This window comes from Oratosquilla oratoria, chromosome 7, assembly GCF_046742065.1.
Source record: "Oratosquilla oratoria isolate Oo_2021 chromosome 7, ASM4674206v1, whole genome shotgun sequence".
NCBI classification, from domain to species: Eukaryota; Metazoa; Arthropoda; class Malacostraca; order Stomatopoda; family Squillidae; genus Oratosquilla; species Oratosquilla oratoria.
Genome location: NC_134783.1, coordinates 40,948,569 through 40,964,849, shown reverse-complemented (window position 1 = coordinate 40,964,849; position 16,281 = coordinate 40,948,569). Strand labels below are relative to the sequence as shown.

The window sequence follows — 16,281 nt, the reverse complement described above, 5'->3', positions numbered from 1 at the left end:
TTCTGTTGATAGCCTAGTTGGTAAGTCACTACCGCACTTGTCATGAGGATGCTGGGGTTCGAGTCCTTGGCAGTACCACATTTAAATTTCTGCATGTCGGCCTTGATGGCTTAGAATTAAAGTGCATTGTGGTTGTTAAAATGTATCTCTAATCACTAGGACCCATTCAGAGTTGTACACACACACACACACACACACACACACACACACACACACACACACACACACACACACACACACACACACACACACATATATATATATATATATATATATATATATATATATATATATAATATATACATATATATATATATATATACATATATATTTATATATATATATATATGTATATATAAACTAATAATAAAATAAAAGTAAAAATGTCTCCTTCTCACCCTCTTTCAGGTGCTTCACATTTTTGCCACACTGGACGACTGTGCCAGAGGACTCGTGGCCCAGGATGATGGGCTTGTCCGGCCTCAGGTTCCCCAGGACCCCCCTCTTGACGTAGGAGATGTCAGAGCCACATATCCCCACATGTGATACACGGATCAACACATCTGCAAAAAAAAAGAAGAGAAAAATAATAATAATAATCAATAAATGAATTAATCAATAATGAAAAATAAATAAAAAACAAATATAAATGAAAAATAAGTATAATAAATAAAGCAAATACGATTAAGAAAATAAAGACAAACTACCTACAACAAAAATAAATAAAACATATAATAAAATTATTAAAAATAAATAAGCGAAAAGTGAAATAAAATGGACGTTCGGGAGAGAATTAATTGAAAGAGTTTTGGTGTAGCGTATGACGAACAAAACCCGTGATTATCTATATATATATCTATCACACGCACGCACCAGTCAGATAACAAACAAATTTAACGTAAATTTTGAGCTATCAAATCAGAGACTGGGCTCCCGCAGTACTCTATTTTTGCTAGATGGAATACGCAATCGGGGTATACAGGCACGCACACACGCACACACGCTTGGCTGACAAAGCGTGTAAGGAGTGATGTAATTAATTATATTTACAATGGCGAAACTTGTGGGAAAATACAAGGAGACAGACCTTGAATATATATATATATATATATATATATATATATATATATATATATATATATATATATATATATATATATATATATATATATATATATATGTATATATATATATATACCGTTAGAATACAAATGCTTTTCTTGCCGATGTGGTGGATTGTTTTCCATTTATTTTGAGACAAAATTATTATATTTGCGATATTCTACAAGACACCACCGATAATATCGATAGTAGATCCCGTAGATTTTTTGATATATCAGTTATTAATCTAAACTGACCAGTTACTGAAAACACTTGAAATACAGCATCTGACCGTTACGATGAAGTTTGAATTAGCGTACGTCATGTCGTCTGACCGTTAGTATGAAATTGGCAGTTGTCGATAATCCTTTTCGAAATAAACACCACAAGTGAGGTCGGAGCCTTAATAGTACGACGATGAAATAAAGAAATCAAAGAAATCAGTCTTAGTTGACACAGTAATGGTGAAGCAACACAGGCCATACATCAATTATGGGGATTTTTCGTTGGGTAGTCATTTTGATTCTGCATCAATATTTCAAACACCTTTCAAAATAGTCCTCAAAATAGCTGTTTCCAATATGGTTGAGACAAGTAAAAAAATAAAAACAAAGAAACCAATTACTTAGTGACTAAGTCAACAATCAAATCAATAAGCATTCGATTAACACGACTCCATTAACATTTCCAAACTAAAACATGTTTGGACTTACCTTCATCCCCAGGTTTCGGAACGGGGCGCGATTCCTGGAAGGAAAAGCAAACATTATTATTTTTCACGAGTGAAAACATGTTATGTTCATCAAAATATCATTCCCCACGCCTAGAGTCAAATGTATACGAGCTGTCAATGGAAATGTGTATTCATATGGTTATATGAAAAATATTCTTCTGGATATACCTTTACGGTCGTGAGACCGAATTAATTTGTAATTTAAGCAATTCCTTTCAACAAGTGGTTTAAAACGCGGGTGGGGGGTAAGCGACTGGTGGTAATATTTGCAGAAAACCAACATCCATAGCACAAAATAATTGATGTGAATTATAGTAACACAATAAAACAATAACAACAACAATGGTAATAATCTCACTCTCCAGACGCTCTAGTTCGGTTGAGGCCTTTGGCCTCTACCATTACTTCTTTAAAGACTATTGACATGTCTGCCTGCCCTGCTCTGAGGTTATGGCCAAGCCACCTGAATCTTGCGAATCTGATTGAGTCAGCCAATACGGGCTGGTATGTTAGACCCCGGGCGTGTCTCCTTCAGGTGCCAACATTTCAGTCATATATAGGGCCGCATATGATCTACACGAGGACATTTTTAAAACTTATCATCCTCCACTCTATAGTTTCTACGACACCCCACGTCTCCGCTCCATATGTGAGGACTGGAAGGACTATAGTTGAGAGTAGTCGTAGTTTAGATCTCCTTGACGGAAGCCTACTCTTAACAAGCGTGTTAGGAGCATAACAAGTTCTATTTGCAACCGGTCTTTTTTCACTCTTGATATCCTTCATTGGCGTTAATAACAATCCAAGGAACACAAAAGTGTCTACTCTCTCGTGCATCCAAATATTATTTCATTTCCTTCTTGGTATTAAAGGCCTATGTGCATGCATTATATTTGTCTTGTTTACATTTATTCCGAGGCCTATTTACAAAGGATTACAAAGGCGGAACACGCCGACAGGAGACCCTTTGGTCCATATCTAGGTCGGATGCGAAAAAATTATAATAATGATAAAATAATAAATAAAAACTATAATAATGTAAATAACAAATAAAATACATAAATAAATGCATAGGTATAGTTAAATAATAAAGAAACAGGTAAATAGTAAATAATAATAATAAATTGACATATAACTAATAATAGATAAAAATCAAACAGACAAATGATAACAAAACAAAAACAAATAATATAATATAAATTATAATCATTACAGCATCTTGCTTAGGTGTTTATCTAAATGATTCTTAAAGCTTAGAACTGAACTACATTGTACTACCTGTGCAGGAAGTTTATTCCATTCATTAACTACACGGTTGGCAAAGTTGTTTCTACCTACTTCCAAATTGAATCTATTTCCGGACAGTTTGAGACCATTGTTTCTTGTCTGATTCTCATTCAATGTGAAAAGTTTGTCACTTTTGATGTTGTCAATTCCCTTTAGAATTTTAAAGACCTGTATCAAGTCACCTCTGAGTCTACGCTTTTTTAGGGAAAACAGATTCATATGTTTTAGTCGATTTTTGTATGATTTATTTTTGATATTTGGAATCAGTTTTGTGGCTCACCGTTGTACTTTTTCAAGTCTGTCAATGTCTTTAATGAGATTCGGTGACCATACGGAAACAGCATATCCCCAAATGTGGACGAACTAATGATTTATATAGCTTGTTAATGAGTGATGGACTTTTGAAATCAAAAGATCGCGCAATCAGTCCTAGAATCTTATTTGCTTTCTCAGAGGCTGAAATGCACTGCTTGGATGATTTGAGGACGTTACTGATAATTACGCCGAGATCTTTTTTCACTATTCATTTTTGTTAATGAATTTCCAAATAACTTGGAATCGTACCTACTGTTATTTTTACCTATGTGCATTACCTTGCATTTAGTTGTGTTAAATTTCATTAGCCACTTTTCAGACCATTGCTGTAGTTTATCTAAATCTTCTTGAATATCTAATTGGTTTAATTGATCATTTGCCATTCCGCACAGTTTTGTATCATCAGCAAATTTGGAAACAGTAGATTTTAGTCCATGGTCTATATCATTTATATATACTATGAATAGAAGTGGCCCAAGAACGGAACCCTGAGGAACTCCACTTGTAACATTTTTCCATCTGGAAGTTTTTCCATTTAAAACAATTCTGTTTTCGACCATTCAACCAATTACTAGTCCAACTTAATAGGCTACCACTTATTCCGTGTAAAGCTAATTTAGTAAGTACTCTTTCGTGTGGGACGGTATCAAAGGTTTACTGAAGTTAGGGCATGTTGTCTGCTAAGAGCACTACGTCATCAGCATAGGCTTGATGTTGACGTATCACCCAGCTTAAACAAGAACAGTGACAAAAGGAAACCCTGGCGAACGCCAGATAACAAAGGGGAATGGGGTATTGTATGTTCCCTTCACCCTAACCCTGGATATCGTGTCACTGTACAGTGCTTGACTAATTTTCACAAGCTTAGTACGAATTCCATAGCCTGATAGTATTGCCCATAAGCTATTCCTGTGGAGCCAATCATACGCTTATTTAAAGTCTATGAATATTAAACGACTGGTTTATTAACAATGATAATGATAATAATAATAATAATAATAATAATAATAATAATAATAATAATAATAATAATAATAATAATAATAATAATAATAATAATAATAATAATAATAATAATAATAATAATAATAATAATAATAATAATAATAATAATAATAATAATAATAATAATAATAATAATAATAATAATAATAATAATAATAATAATATGGTTTAACATCACAAACTCCCCCTATCCGAAAGCTAGAACCGTGCCCCTCACAGAGAGCTTTGTAGCGTGCAGTTTAATAAAACATGCCTTTGGTTCAACTTCGCCGGTGGCAGGATTCGAACCTCCATCCCATCAACCTTCGCAGCAAGTAACGACGCCCTAACCCGCTCAACGTTGTCGTTTGTGCGAGAGGTCAGGAGTGAAGGTTTTGTGAGACAACGAGTCGGGTTCATGGTAGCATCTTGTAATCTATATATATGTTAATGTACTTAATATATGTTAAATTGCGAGAAAAGTAAATACGTGTGCGTGTGTTGTATGTAAATAAAATATAGATCGACATTCTTGCAATGGGGCCTAAAATCCATGAACAGTTATAGAACAAAATATGCACTATTTCGTGTATATTTCTTGTAATATTCATGTATGCCTTCAAGGGGACTGACGTGGAAATCAATCAAATAATTTGAAAGTCCCCACTGCTCATCTAAATCATAGCAACATCTTTGCATGCAATCCAACACACTATCCACGTGTGATATCACCATACTGTATAACATCTGTAGTACGTAACCCTGTTGTAAATCAAAACCATAATAGAATATCTGAACAACTATCCTGCAGCCGTTTCTGTTAAACACTCAAAAACTCACGAGCCTTATGTCGTCCTTGCCGTAGTAGACAAGTCCAAGGTTATCAGTGGCCATGGCTCTTCGAGTTCCTTCCTTCTTGTTCCCACGCGACTGTTTTGCTTGTGCAACTGACGCCTGCACAGTGCCGACACTGAATATATATACGTCAGAGCGTTCCAATCTTCTCCCTCCCCAACCCACCCTCCGATCGTTTCTTTCCACGAACGGAATAGAATTTTTATATATTTTTAAGTAAGCCAGGAAAATACATTGCGAACGTGTTTACAACACTATTCTTTCGTCGATAAATATTACGTTCATCAGTAATGCAGTTTTATTTAAGCCAAATTCGAGGCGTGTTATCATTTATAGTTGTTATCAAGCAAAGTGGAATTGGTAGTGTCGTTGTGATACTGAAGTTCTTGTTATTCCATTTGGTAAGAATTTTCCACAAATTTGTGGAAGAAATTTGCTTACATGGGATGTTTTGAGAGCAAATTATATGTTGCAATAAACTTATTTGTGTATGTAATAATTCCTTCTTTTTGTGGGAAAAATGTGGAAATCCAGATTTCCTTGTGGGAATTTTGTGGAAAAAATCTCACTCATTTGTGGAACTGGTATAGATCACAGTGGTAACACTGATTCTTTTGTTACTGTATTCAAACAAGGCAGAACAATTGTCTACAGTCGTGTAGAAGTGAAATTTACCCATTCCAACCCATACATTACGTTACCGTCGAGACTAGTGTAAATAATAGATCTCAAAGAAAAATTGGATCGAGCATTCTATTGTTCTCCGTCCGCAAAAAGTGAAGCCCACGTATTTTCATCGGCGCCATGTTATTGGAACCATTTTCGCGGTTGTGTGTAGTTCTGTAGGTTATGGATAAGAACGGGATTTAGTGTTGTGCTTTTAGATACAATAAGGGTAAGAAACGCGAATTAGAGCAGGAGACGAACCGAAGTGACGGTGTAGGCAGCGAGGATGAAAAATCAAAGTTAAAATAATTTCCATGCAATTTTCACTCGTAAGTAGACTATAGCAGCATGTCTCTGTGCGTAATTTGTCAAACTAATGTAAAGAAGAACATTACTTAGACCTGACAACACTATTTATATAATTTTAGAGCAAGAAAAAGATGCTGAATGTTAAGGTACGTTTTTTATATCTACCGAAATTGGCCGAAGTTTTAATGCCACGATATTTGTCCTCCCTAGGAAACAACTTCTTTGCTCTAATTCCTAAACTATTCTTAAGAATAAATTAATTAGATTTCCATTTCAGGTTTCCATGTAATCCAGAAAGAAAACGTCAGTGGTTAGTGAGTTTGCACAAACGTGAATGGAGTCCAAATGTACACTTTAGAACCTCCTCCGATCATTTCAAGGAAGCGCACATTAAACGCACCGGACAAAGGGTTGAATTGAAAGACACTGCAGTTACAATAAAATTCAAAGTTTCCTAAACACCTAAAGAAGGTTACTATATTCAGGGCAATACAAATTTCCATGTAATTATTTATCTTTCTATCTATGCATTACTGCACATAAACCTAATATATATGATGTTATTACACACATATCTTTAATATAGTCTAGTAAGAGTTTATAAGGTCTGTCATAGCAGTTTGCAGTTGCAGTCATTTTGATATATAATGTAATATATAACGTAATATATACATATACACTGCATATCTATGATATACCAAAATACCCGCAAAAAACAAACAATATTCTAATAAAAAGTTCTGTTTTAATTGTTATACCTTAAAATCAGACTGCTATTGGTATGTTTTATTAGGACAGTTTGTGCATTGGTGTTTTCATCTCGAGGACCATCATTCCATGACATAGACATTTATAATGTCTCGCAACGGTTCATGAAGCTACTCATGAACAGTTCATCCACCTTTTTCAATCCTTAATCCAAAAACAGTGATTTAAGTCTTTTTTTTTTAACCAAAAAGCCTCAATGTAAATAATGTCTTTAGGTCTCAAAAGTGATCCCAATAAGATGGCCGCCGCGAATTTTCAGTGGGTTTAATTTTTAAACAATAGATGCTCGATCTAGTCTTTGTTTGAGATCAGTGATATGAATTCGATATTGAATATACTTACCGCCCTAAACCATATAACAAATTACATGTTTAGCACCTCCCCCCCTTATCGCGCTGAAAATTACCCTATTTTTCACTTTATTGTTGAAAAAGGTACTAACAGAAAATGAAAGAGTCTAACAAACATGTCATAAGACCATGTATATGCACTATGGTCCTTGGATGTTTTCCTCAAATGCGCATATCCTTCTATATAGGAATAAATAGATTAATAACTAAATAACTAACTAAATGAATTAATAAATATAAACGACTAGATAAGAATATATAAATAAGTACAAATAAATAGATAAATAAACATATAAATGAATAAATAGATAAATAAATAGATAAACAAATAAATGAGTGCAGAACACAGCAACTAAGGAATTTGGGTGGAAAGATGACAATTGTCACTCAAGAACTTAGAGGTCATATAATTTCCGAAGGACATATTTATCTTTTCCAGCCAGTGAGATAATGCTTTAGAGATTACTAATGTTTATAATGTCGGTATTACATGCAGCACTTAGAGGTCATATCATCTGCACAGGACATATTTATCTTTTCCAGCCAGTGAGAGAATGTTTCAGAGATTACGAATGTTTATAACAGGGGTGTGCAACCTTTTTTTCCCAAAGGGCCACTAGACACTAGTCACTACTCTGTTGGTATGGAGGGCCACATAACCTTATTTCATGTTATTTATTACGATCGAAGACATATTATGTGAGATTATACTGATAAAGATAGATAAGTACTTTGTTACTGATTTTACTTAAATTGGGATCACACAAATAAGAATTGTCCGAAACAAATGTATTTTCCTTACTATAAATGAGCAAATGAAAGGCTACCATACCTTATTATAATGTACAAACATAAATAATTACTTAATATTGGTTAACTGGGATCATTATCACAAGAATGATCAAACACAGACATTTTCCTGACCATTAATTAGCAAATGAAAGGCTACCCTCTCTCTGAGGGCCGCACTATAGCTTATTTATTTTTAGGAGAAAGGGCCGCAGGTTGCACAGGGCTGGTTTATAATGTCGACAAGAAATATCGACATTACACTCGAGGCGGAACATACATACAAGTCAGTTTAGTACTTTCCATCGCCATTTTCATTGCAATGAAATATCGTATAAAATAACGAAATTACTAGATTTATCCAACTTGGAAATATGCAATTATTGCAATGCAAACACAGCCTGAGATGTGTATTCGCTGTACAACGCGCTGATTTACACAACTGCATTTTATGTGGCGTCGTCTGCAGTGGTTGCTATGTCAACAAATGCAATACAAGCTGTCCATATCAAATCTTGTTATCTTCTAATCAACTCGTTGCGTCTCCTCTAATCGACCCCGTAATTATTTATCTATTTATTACATGTGGTTATTTCTATCGTACGGACGTTCCACTTTCTCATAATTTTCCTATTGTTATGTCTATTTTTTATGAACATATGGGATAGGTGTGAATAGAAAATGATCGTGCATGAGGGCGCGAGGAGGGAGGGTCGCCGTGTAAACGAAATAACTGACCCTACTATAGATGTGTTGTCATGCTGCATTGCTTCTGACCCGAACAGCAGAAAGGAGAGAGGAATGACTCTTCTTCCACGATGAGTGGGAAACAAATGGGTGCATGCTTTGGCAGCCTACCTCCCTTATATCGGGCAAGAGAACTTTGGTATATAGATAGTCTTGGTGTGGTTGTTTTTCCATACATTCCAGGTGTCATGATTTTTTTTACATTGTGTCAAAGGAGATTAGGTCAGGTTAGATCAAATTCATACAGTTGATCATAAATCAGGGAAGGAATCCATTCGTGCGTGTTATGTCTACTGCTATCCTCTCGCAGTGGCCATGCCATGCTTGAATGCGTAAAAATAAATTAGATAATCACTTGTATGCAGATGATGCTCTGGTGTCGAGCTAAACATTAGACCTGACGAAGGGTGTATTCAAATGACGAACATTGAATCAACATTCCAATGATCTCTAGTTATAATTCTATTTTGACTGCCGCCAGGCAACTCTATTCACTCGAGGAAGACCCCCTTCTTATCAAAAAGAAAATTATCTACATTTATACCATTGTTTTGTCTAGTACAAGTATTATTCATCCAAATAAGACAAAAAACGAATGTTGTAAGGCAAAAATAACGGGGCATGATTCTACATCCAAACAAAATCATGTCGAAGGTAAGGGATTCTTTCCAGATTTTCCTGCCCTATACCAAATAATCAGGAGGAGATTGTCTAAAAGTAAACAACTGCTAGGCTCAGGATAAGGGCGCAATGCGAGGAAGTGAGGCAACAATATTAGAAAAATAACGAAGTGCAACTTTGCATGTAGGCGCGAAGAAGTCGTATGGATGCGGTTGGTGGAAGGATAGGCCGGGAATTTTCAGCTCTTGTGTCCTGCAACTTCGCTTCGTGGGTGGCGGTAGATTGGATGGAAGGAAAAAGAAAACCAATATATACACGGATGAAAAACATATACAGACGCCTTATGCGTTAATGACCTTGAGAGCTTTCACGGTTCGGAGACGTTGCCCAACCATCTTAGCGTATCTAATCATTCTTCTCGTGAGGGGTAGTGTCTTTCTGAAGTACCATTTTGAAGGTAGACTTTTTCCCTTCTGCTGAATTAGGAGGAAAATGTCATAAATATGAACAAGTTAGAAATGCCGTTTTAATTTTTTTCACGTGTATTCCTACAAAAGATGAAATTTCTGGAGGGTCAGTTAGGTCTGGGTTGGACTTGGAATACCAATATGCTAAGTTTTAGGTTGACTTCAGAGAATGGCTGGAGGGTGATGAAAGTAGTGATGTTTTCTCCAAAGTGGTGTTGGTGTGGATCGTTAAGTTGCTGTTTAAGAAGTTGATATCTTCTATCCGTATTTTTGGGCCTTGATACCGGTTAAACAGCAAACAGGTCAGCCATTCAAATCGCTGTTTGAATCAAAACAAACTGCAGGAGGGGCCACCAAAACGGATTAGATCAGTCGACAAGGGCTACAGAGTCGGCTTTCAACATGATGTCATCATTAATCCATCTCGTTATATATAGCAAACCCATCATCAAAGGAGAATTAATTCACTTAGTGTCATTATATTTTGGCAAGCTTGTGCGTGTATGAGTGTGTCGTTGAGTGGATTAGAAATACGTTATAACGTGACGCTTAGATCACATATATATTATATTCACTTTGTGTTATAACTCACAATTTTCACTCGTTCGTGTTTTGAGTAGTATCGGAACCCAACTATATTGGTAAGCTTATATATGAATTATTATTATTATTATTATATATATATATATATATATATATTTTATATATATTATTGTATATGTATATATATATGTATATGTATATGTATATGTATATGTATATGTGTGTATATATATATATATATATATATATGTGTGTGTGTGTGTGTGTGTGTGTGTGTGTGTGTGTGTGTGTGTGTGTGTGTGTGTGTGTGTGTGTGTGTGTGTATTCACTTGGTCTTTGGATCACGTGTTGGACTCGTGATCGACAGCTATTTCCCTCCTGGAAGAGAGCTCAGAGCTCGTAGGTCCGATCTATGGGTAATGCTATGACCTTGCACCCACACACACCCCTAACTCCCCGCCCACGAGAGTCAGAGTACGACCCGAGGCACAGTGATACCGAAATAATTTCGGCCCTGGGCAGGATTCGAACTGGGTACTGGGAGCATTTCTGCTTCCCAGTTCAGCGCTCTACCAACTATGCCACCGAGTCGGTGTGTGTGTGTGTGTGTGTGTGTGTGTGTGTGTGTGTGTGTGTGTGTGTGTGTGTGTGTGTGTGTGTGTGTGTGTGTGTGTGTGTGTGTGTGTGTGTGTGTGTGTGTGTATGTGTGTGTGTGTGTGTGTGTGTGTGTGTGTGTGTGTGTGTGTGTGTATTTACCTAGTTGTATTTTACGGGAAGGGGAGCTATGCTCGTGGTATACCGTCTTTATACCTGTGTGTGTGTGTGTGTGTGTGTGTGTGTGTGTGTGTGTGTGTGTGTGTGTGTGTGTGTGTGTGTGTGTGTGTGTGTGATAAAGAAGGCAAAAAGAAGAGCAGATGTAAAATGGGGAAGTGTATGACAATTTTTTAAAGTAATAAAAAAAAATTTGGAATGAAATTAAGAGAAGAAGTGGAGGCGAATCAAGTAGAAAAGAAAAGGTAAAAAGTGCAAATGGAAAGATGATAACGGAAAAGGCGGCAGTAAGAGGAAGATGGGCAGAGTATTTTAGAAATGCTAAATGTAGAGGGGGATAGGGAGACAAAGGTGGTTGCAGTGAGAGGCGCTAAAAGAAATTGACAGTACCGGATGAGGAAAATGAGGGAGAAAGGAGTTATTGAAATGATGAAAGCAGGCAAGACACCTGGGTTAGATGGATGTCATGCGGAGTATCTGAAGAGGGGAGGTACCGAACAGTGATGGACTGGCTAGTGATGTTGTTTCATGTGTGTCTAAGGGAGGGTAGAGTGCCGGATGACTGAAGTAGTGCCTGTATGGTTCCACTTTACAAGGGAAAAGGGGACAATTGCGAGTGTAGTAGTTTCAGAGGGATCAATTTGTTGAGTGTAGTTGGGAAGGGTTTTGATTGAGAGGATTAGGAGAGGAACAGAGGGAATAATTGGTGAGGAACAATGTGAGTATAGAAAACGTAGGGGTTGCATGCATCATATTTTGGTGGTAAGACAAATATGTGAGAGAGCTTTAGGAAAAGGTAGGGATGTTTTTTGGGGCCTTTATGAATTAGGAAAAGACATAGATAAGGTAGACAGGAAGATACTGTGGGAGCTTTTGCAAATATATGGGGTAGGGGGACATCTGTTAAGAGTAATCAAGAGTTTTTACGAGAGTAGTAGAGCCTGTGTTAAATTTAAAAATGAGGAAATCGAGTGCTTTGAGGTAAAGGTAGGAATTCACCAGGGATGTTTCATGTCGCCATGGCTGTTTAATGTGTACATGGACGAGATGGTGCGAGAGGTAAATGTAAGGGTAATGGGCCAGGGATTGGAGATGGTTAAAGAAAATGGGGAAAATAGGAGATGAGCTAGTTGTTGTTTACTGGCGACACTGCGCTTGTAGCAGGATCAGAGGAGGGATTAAAGAAGTTAGTGACGGAGTTTGGGAAGGTATGCGAAAGGAGAAAGTTGAAATTATATGTAGGTAAAGTTAAGGTGATGAGGTGCACAAGGGGTGAGGGTGGCAGTTATTTGAAAGTGACTATTAAGGGAGAGAGGCTAGAGGAACAGGATGGCTTTAGATACTTGGGGGTGCATGTGGCGGAAAAGGGAAGAGTGGAGGTGGAGGTAGAATGTAGACTGAGAGAAGCAAGTAAGTGCCTTAGGGGATGAAAACGTGTAATAAGAAAGACATTTGGGAATGAAGGCTAATAGGAGATTGTATGAAGAGGTGACTGTGCCGACAGCACTGTCTGGGTCAGAAACAGGGAGCATAAGACATGAAGAGTTAAGATGTATTTACCTAATTGTATTATACGGGAAGGGAGCTATGCTCGTAGTAACCCATCTTTGTATCTTTCAGCATCTAGTTTGTTCTTAAATTCATGTATGTTTTTGCACACACACTGTTGCCTCGACCAATTTGTTCCAGACATCTACCACTCTGTGTTGGTAATGATTCTTTTTCAGAATTCTTCTATAACTATCCTTTTAAGTTTCTTTTCATGTCCTCTTGTTTTTCTTTGATCCTACTTTAATAAATCTTCTCTGTCAAGGACTTCCATGCTTTTCATGATTCTGAAAATGACCAGTAGATCTCCTCTTTTTCTTCTTTGTTCTCGGGTTGGTAGTTCCAGTTTGGACAATCTTTGTTCGTATGTCAATTTTGAAAGTGTTGGTGCCATCTTTGTCGATGCTCTTTGGATTCTTTCTATTTTTTATATGTTTGAGATGAAATGTCTGAGAAGTATGGTAGGGGTCACTAAGCTGGATAGAGTGAGAAATGAGGAAGTGAGGAAGAGAGTGGGAGTGTGAAAGGACTTGGGAGATAAGGTTGATGAAAGAGCATTGGGATTGATTGGACACATGGAAAGAATGAGTGAAGAAAAATTAATAAAAGAGGTGTGGAAGGCAGAGGTGGATGGAGTGAACAGGAGGGTGCGACCGAGGATGAGATGGATGGATGGGGTAAAAAGGGCGTTAAGAAAGAGGGGGATGTCTGTTAAGAAAGGAAGGGAGAAGACAGAAGATAGAGGAGAGTGTAAAATCATTGTGTGTGTATGATGCTGTGACGCATGAAGGGGAGTGGGTGGGGGGATTGGGTTAGAGCAGCGATTCCCAAACTATGGGTCGCGACCCAAACATGGGTCGCGAAGTGTTCAAGAATGGGTCGCGAGACCTTAATAGAAAAAAAAAATATTTGTACCATTGTATTTTCATTTCATTATGTTTTCAATAAAAGAAGACTTTCGATATTGCTTTTTGATGCTTGGGTCGCCACATCTTCACCAGATCTGGATTTGGGTCGCGGCCAAAAAAAGTTTGGGAACCACTGGGTTAGAGAGTGGTTATGTGTGAATGATATTTTGACGCAGCCCGAATGAATTTCTTCCCGTCTTCACTTTTTCTGCATGAGGGGACGAAGAGGGTGGGGGTCGCCGATCAAATGAAGCGGCCCTGCTGTGGATGTGCTGTGTCTTGCTGTATTGCTTCTGACTCAGGGGAATGGACAAGATGCAGGGATGACCAGTCATCCGGGAAGAGCCAAGAAAAGAGAGAGGGAGGAAGGGGTGGTGATTGGGAGTGGAATGGATGGGGATGAAATGGGTGGGAGTGGAATTATGTCTTTTGACTTTGGCTACCTTCCTTGTAAGGAAAAAAAAACCCTTGTTGTGTATACCGGTATATCACTGTGAGAAATGTAGTAACACATTTGTAAATCACAACTAACACCACATTCGGACGAAAGAAAGAGTTGATTAAGTGAAACTATATATTTCGATTGTAACTTTGTACTACTGAAGAGGATTGCAGTTAGCAATCGAAAAATATAGTTTCGCTTACTCAACTCTTTCGTCCGACTGTGGTGTTAGTTGTGATATACATAAATACACACACACACATTATATATATATATATATATATATATATATATATATATATAATGTATATATATGTATATATATATAATGTATATATATGTATATGTATATATGTATATATATATTTACCTAGTTGTATTTACCTAGTTGTATTTTGCGGGAAGGGGAGCTATGCTCGTGTTGTCCCGCCATTGTATCTCGCAGTGTCTAGTTTGTTTTTTAAACTCATGAATGGTTTTTGCGCATACTATTTCATTGTCCAGTTTGTTCCAAGTGTCCAAAACTCTATGAGGAAAACTGTTTTTCTTCAGTTCTCTTCTATAGCTATGTTTTTTTATTTTCTTTCCATGTCCTCTTGTGTTTATTTTGTCCCAGTTAAGTAAGTTCTCTCTATCGAGTACCTCTGTGCCTCTCATGATTCTGTAGATGGTCAATAGGTCACCTCTCTCTCTTCTTTGCTCCAGTGTCGGTAACTCCAGTTTAGCCAATCTCTCCTCGTATGATAGGTTTGCAAGTGCAGGTGCCATTTTTGTAGCTGCTCTTTGGATTCTTTCTATTTTCTTTATATTCTTTTTGGTACTGGGGGACCACAATGTCGCCGCATACTCTAATCTAGGCCTTATCAATGTAACCAATATTTTTTTTATCATGTCTTCGTCCAAGTATGTAAACGCCACTTTTATTGATCTTAGCAAGTTGTAAGTCTCCCCGACAATTTTGTTAATATGTATATCATAGGACAAGTCGTTCGTGATAATTACTCCCAAATCTTTTTCGGACCCTACTTTCTTTACTTCTTTGGTTCCAATTGTATATTTTCCTGATATTCTGTTTTTGCTTTTTCCAAACTCCATTATGCTACACTTCTTAGTATTAAAGTCCACTTCCCATTTCTGACTCCAGTTCCATACCCTATTTAGGTCTTCTTGCAGTGCTTCACAGTCCTCATCAGTTTCTATTTTCCTTAGCAGTTTGGCGTCATCAGCAAAGAAGCTCATGTAGCAGTTCACGTCCTCGTCCATGTCATTCATATAGATAGCAAACATTATTGGTGCCAGTACAGATCCTTGCGGTACCCCACTGATCACCTCTTTCCAATCTGAATATTTTTCTCTGAGCACTACTCTCATCTTTCTACCAGTCAGAAAGTCCTCTATCCATTTTAGTAGGTTTCCTTGTATTCCTCCTATGTGTTCCAGTTTTTTTAGTAGTTTTCTGTGTGGTACTTTGTCAAAGGCTTTTTGCAAGTCTAGGAATGCACAATCAGCCCATCCATTTCTTTCTTGCACTATGTCTATTAGTCTTGAGTAAAAGCATATTAAGTTTGTGGAGCATGATCTTCCTTGTCTGAATCCGAATTGTCTTGGGTTTAATATGTCATTGTCTTCCAGATGTTTTACCCATCTATTCTTGATTATTTTCTCACAAATTTTGGCTATGGTGCTTGTTAGTGATACTGGCCTATAGTTGGTGGGTTCTTCCTTGTTTCCTCCTTTGTATATTGGTACAATGTTAGCGTTTTTCCAGTCCTCGGGTATCTTTCCTTCTTTGAGTGAGCTGTTTATTAAGATGTGTATTTTGTCTGTTAGTTCTTCTTTGCACTCCTTTAGAATCCAATTTGCAATACCATCCGGGCCATGTGATTTTCTGACATCCAGCCTTGATAGATGTTCTGATATTTCCTTTAGTGATGCTGTAAACTCATTCATGAGGGGAGATTTCTTGTTTTTATCTATGTCACAATTTGGTATTTTCTCTCTGGTGAAGACAGATTTAAAGTGATTGTTCATGACTTCGGCCATCTCTAAATCTTCTGTGTATTCTATGTTTCCTTGG

General features: G+C 37.1%; 1 protein-coding gene across 1 annotated transcript in view; it reads right to left on the bottom strand.

The window, feature by feature from the left end:
• The window catches only part of LOC143027100 (sorbitol dehydrogenase-like), a 14,069-nt gene extending 8,686 nt beyond the window's left edge, over nucleotides 1-5,383 (bottom strand). Inside the window, exons 1-3 of the mRNA XM_076188067.1 lie at nucleotides 5,261-5,383; nucleotides 1,815-1,848; nucleotides 399-563 (exon numbers count right to left, since the gene is read on the bottom strand). Of these exons, the coding sequence (XP_076044182.1) occupies nucleotides 399-563; nucleotides 1,815-1,848; nucleotides 5,261-5,314 (253 nt within the window). The 5' untranslated portion in view covers nucleotides 5,315-5,383. The remainder of the gene's footprint in view (nucleotides 1-398; nucleotides 564-1,814; nucleotides 1,849-5,260) is intronic.
• Between the last annotated feature and the right edge of the window lie 10,898 nt (nucleotides 5,384-16,281).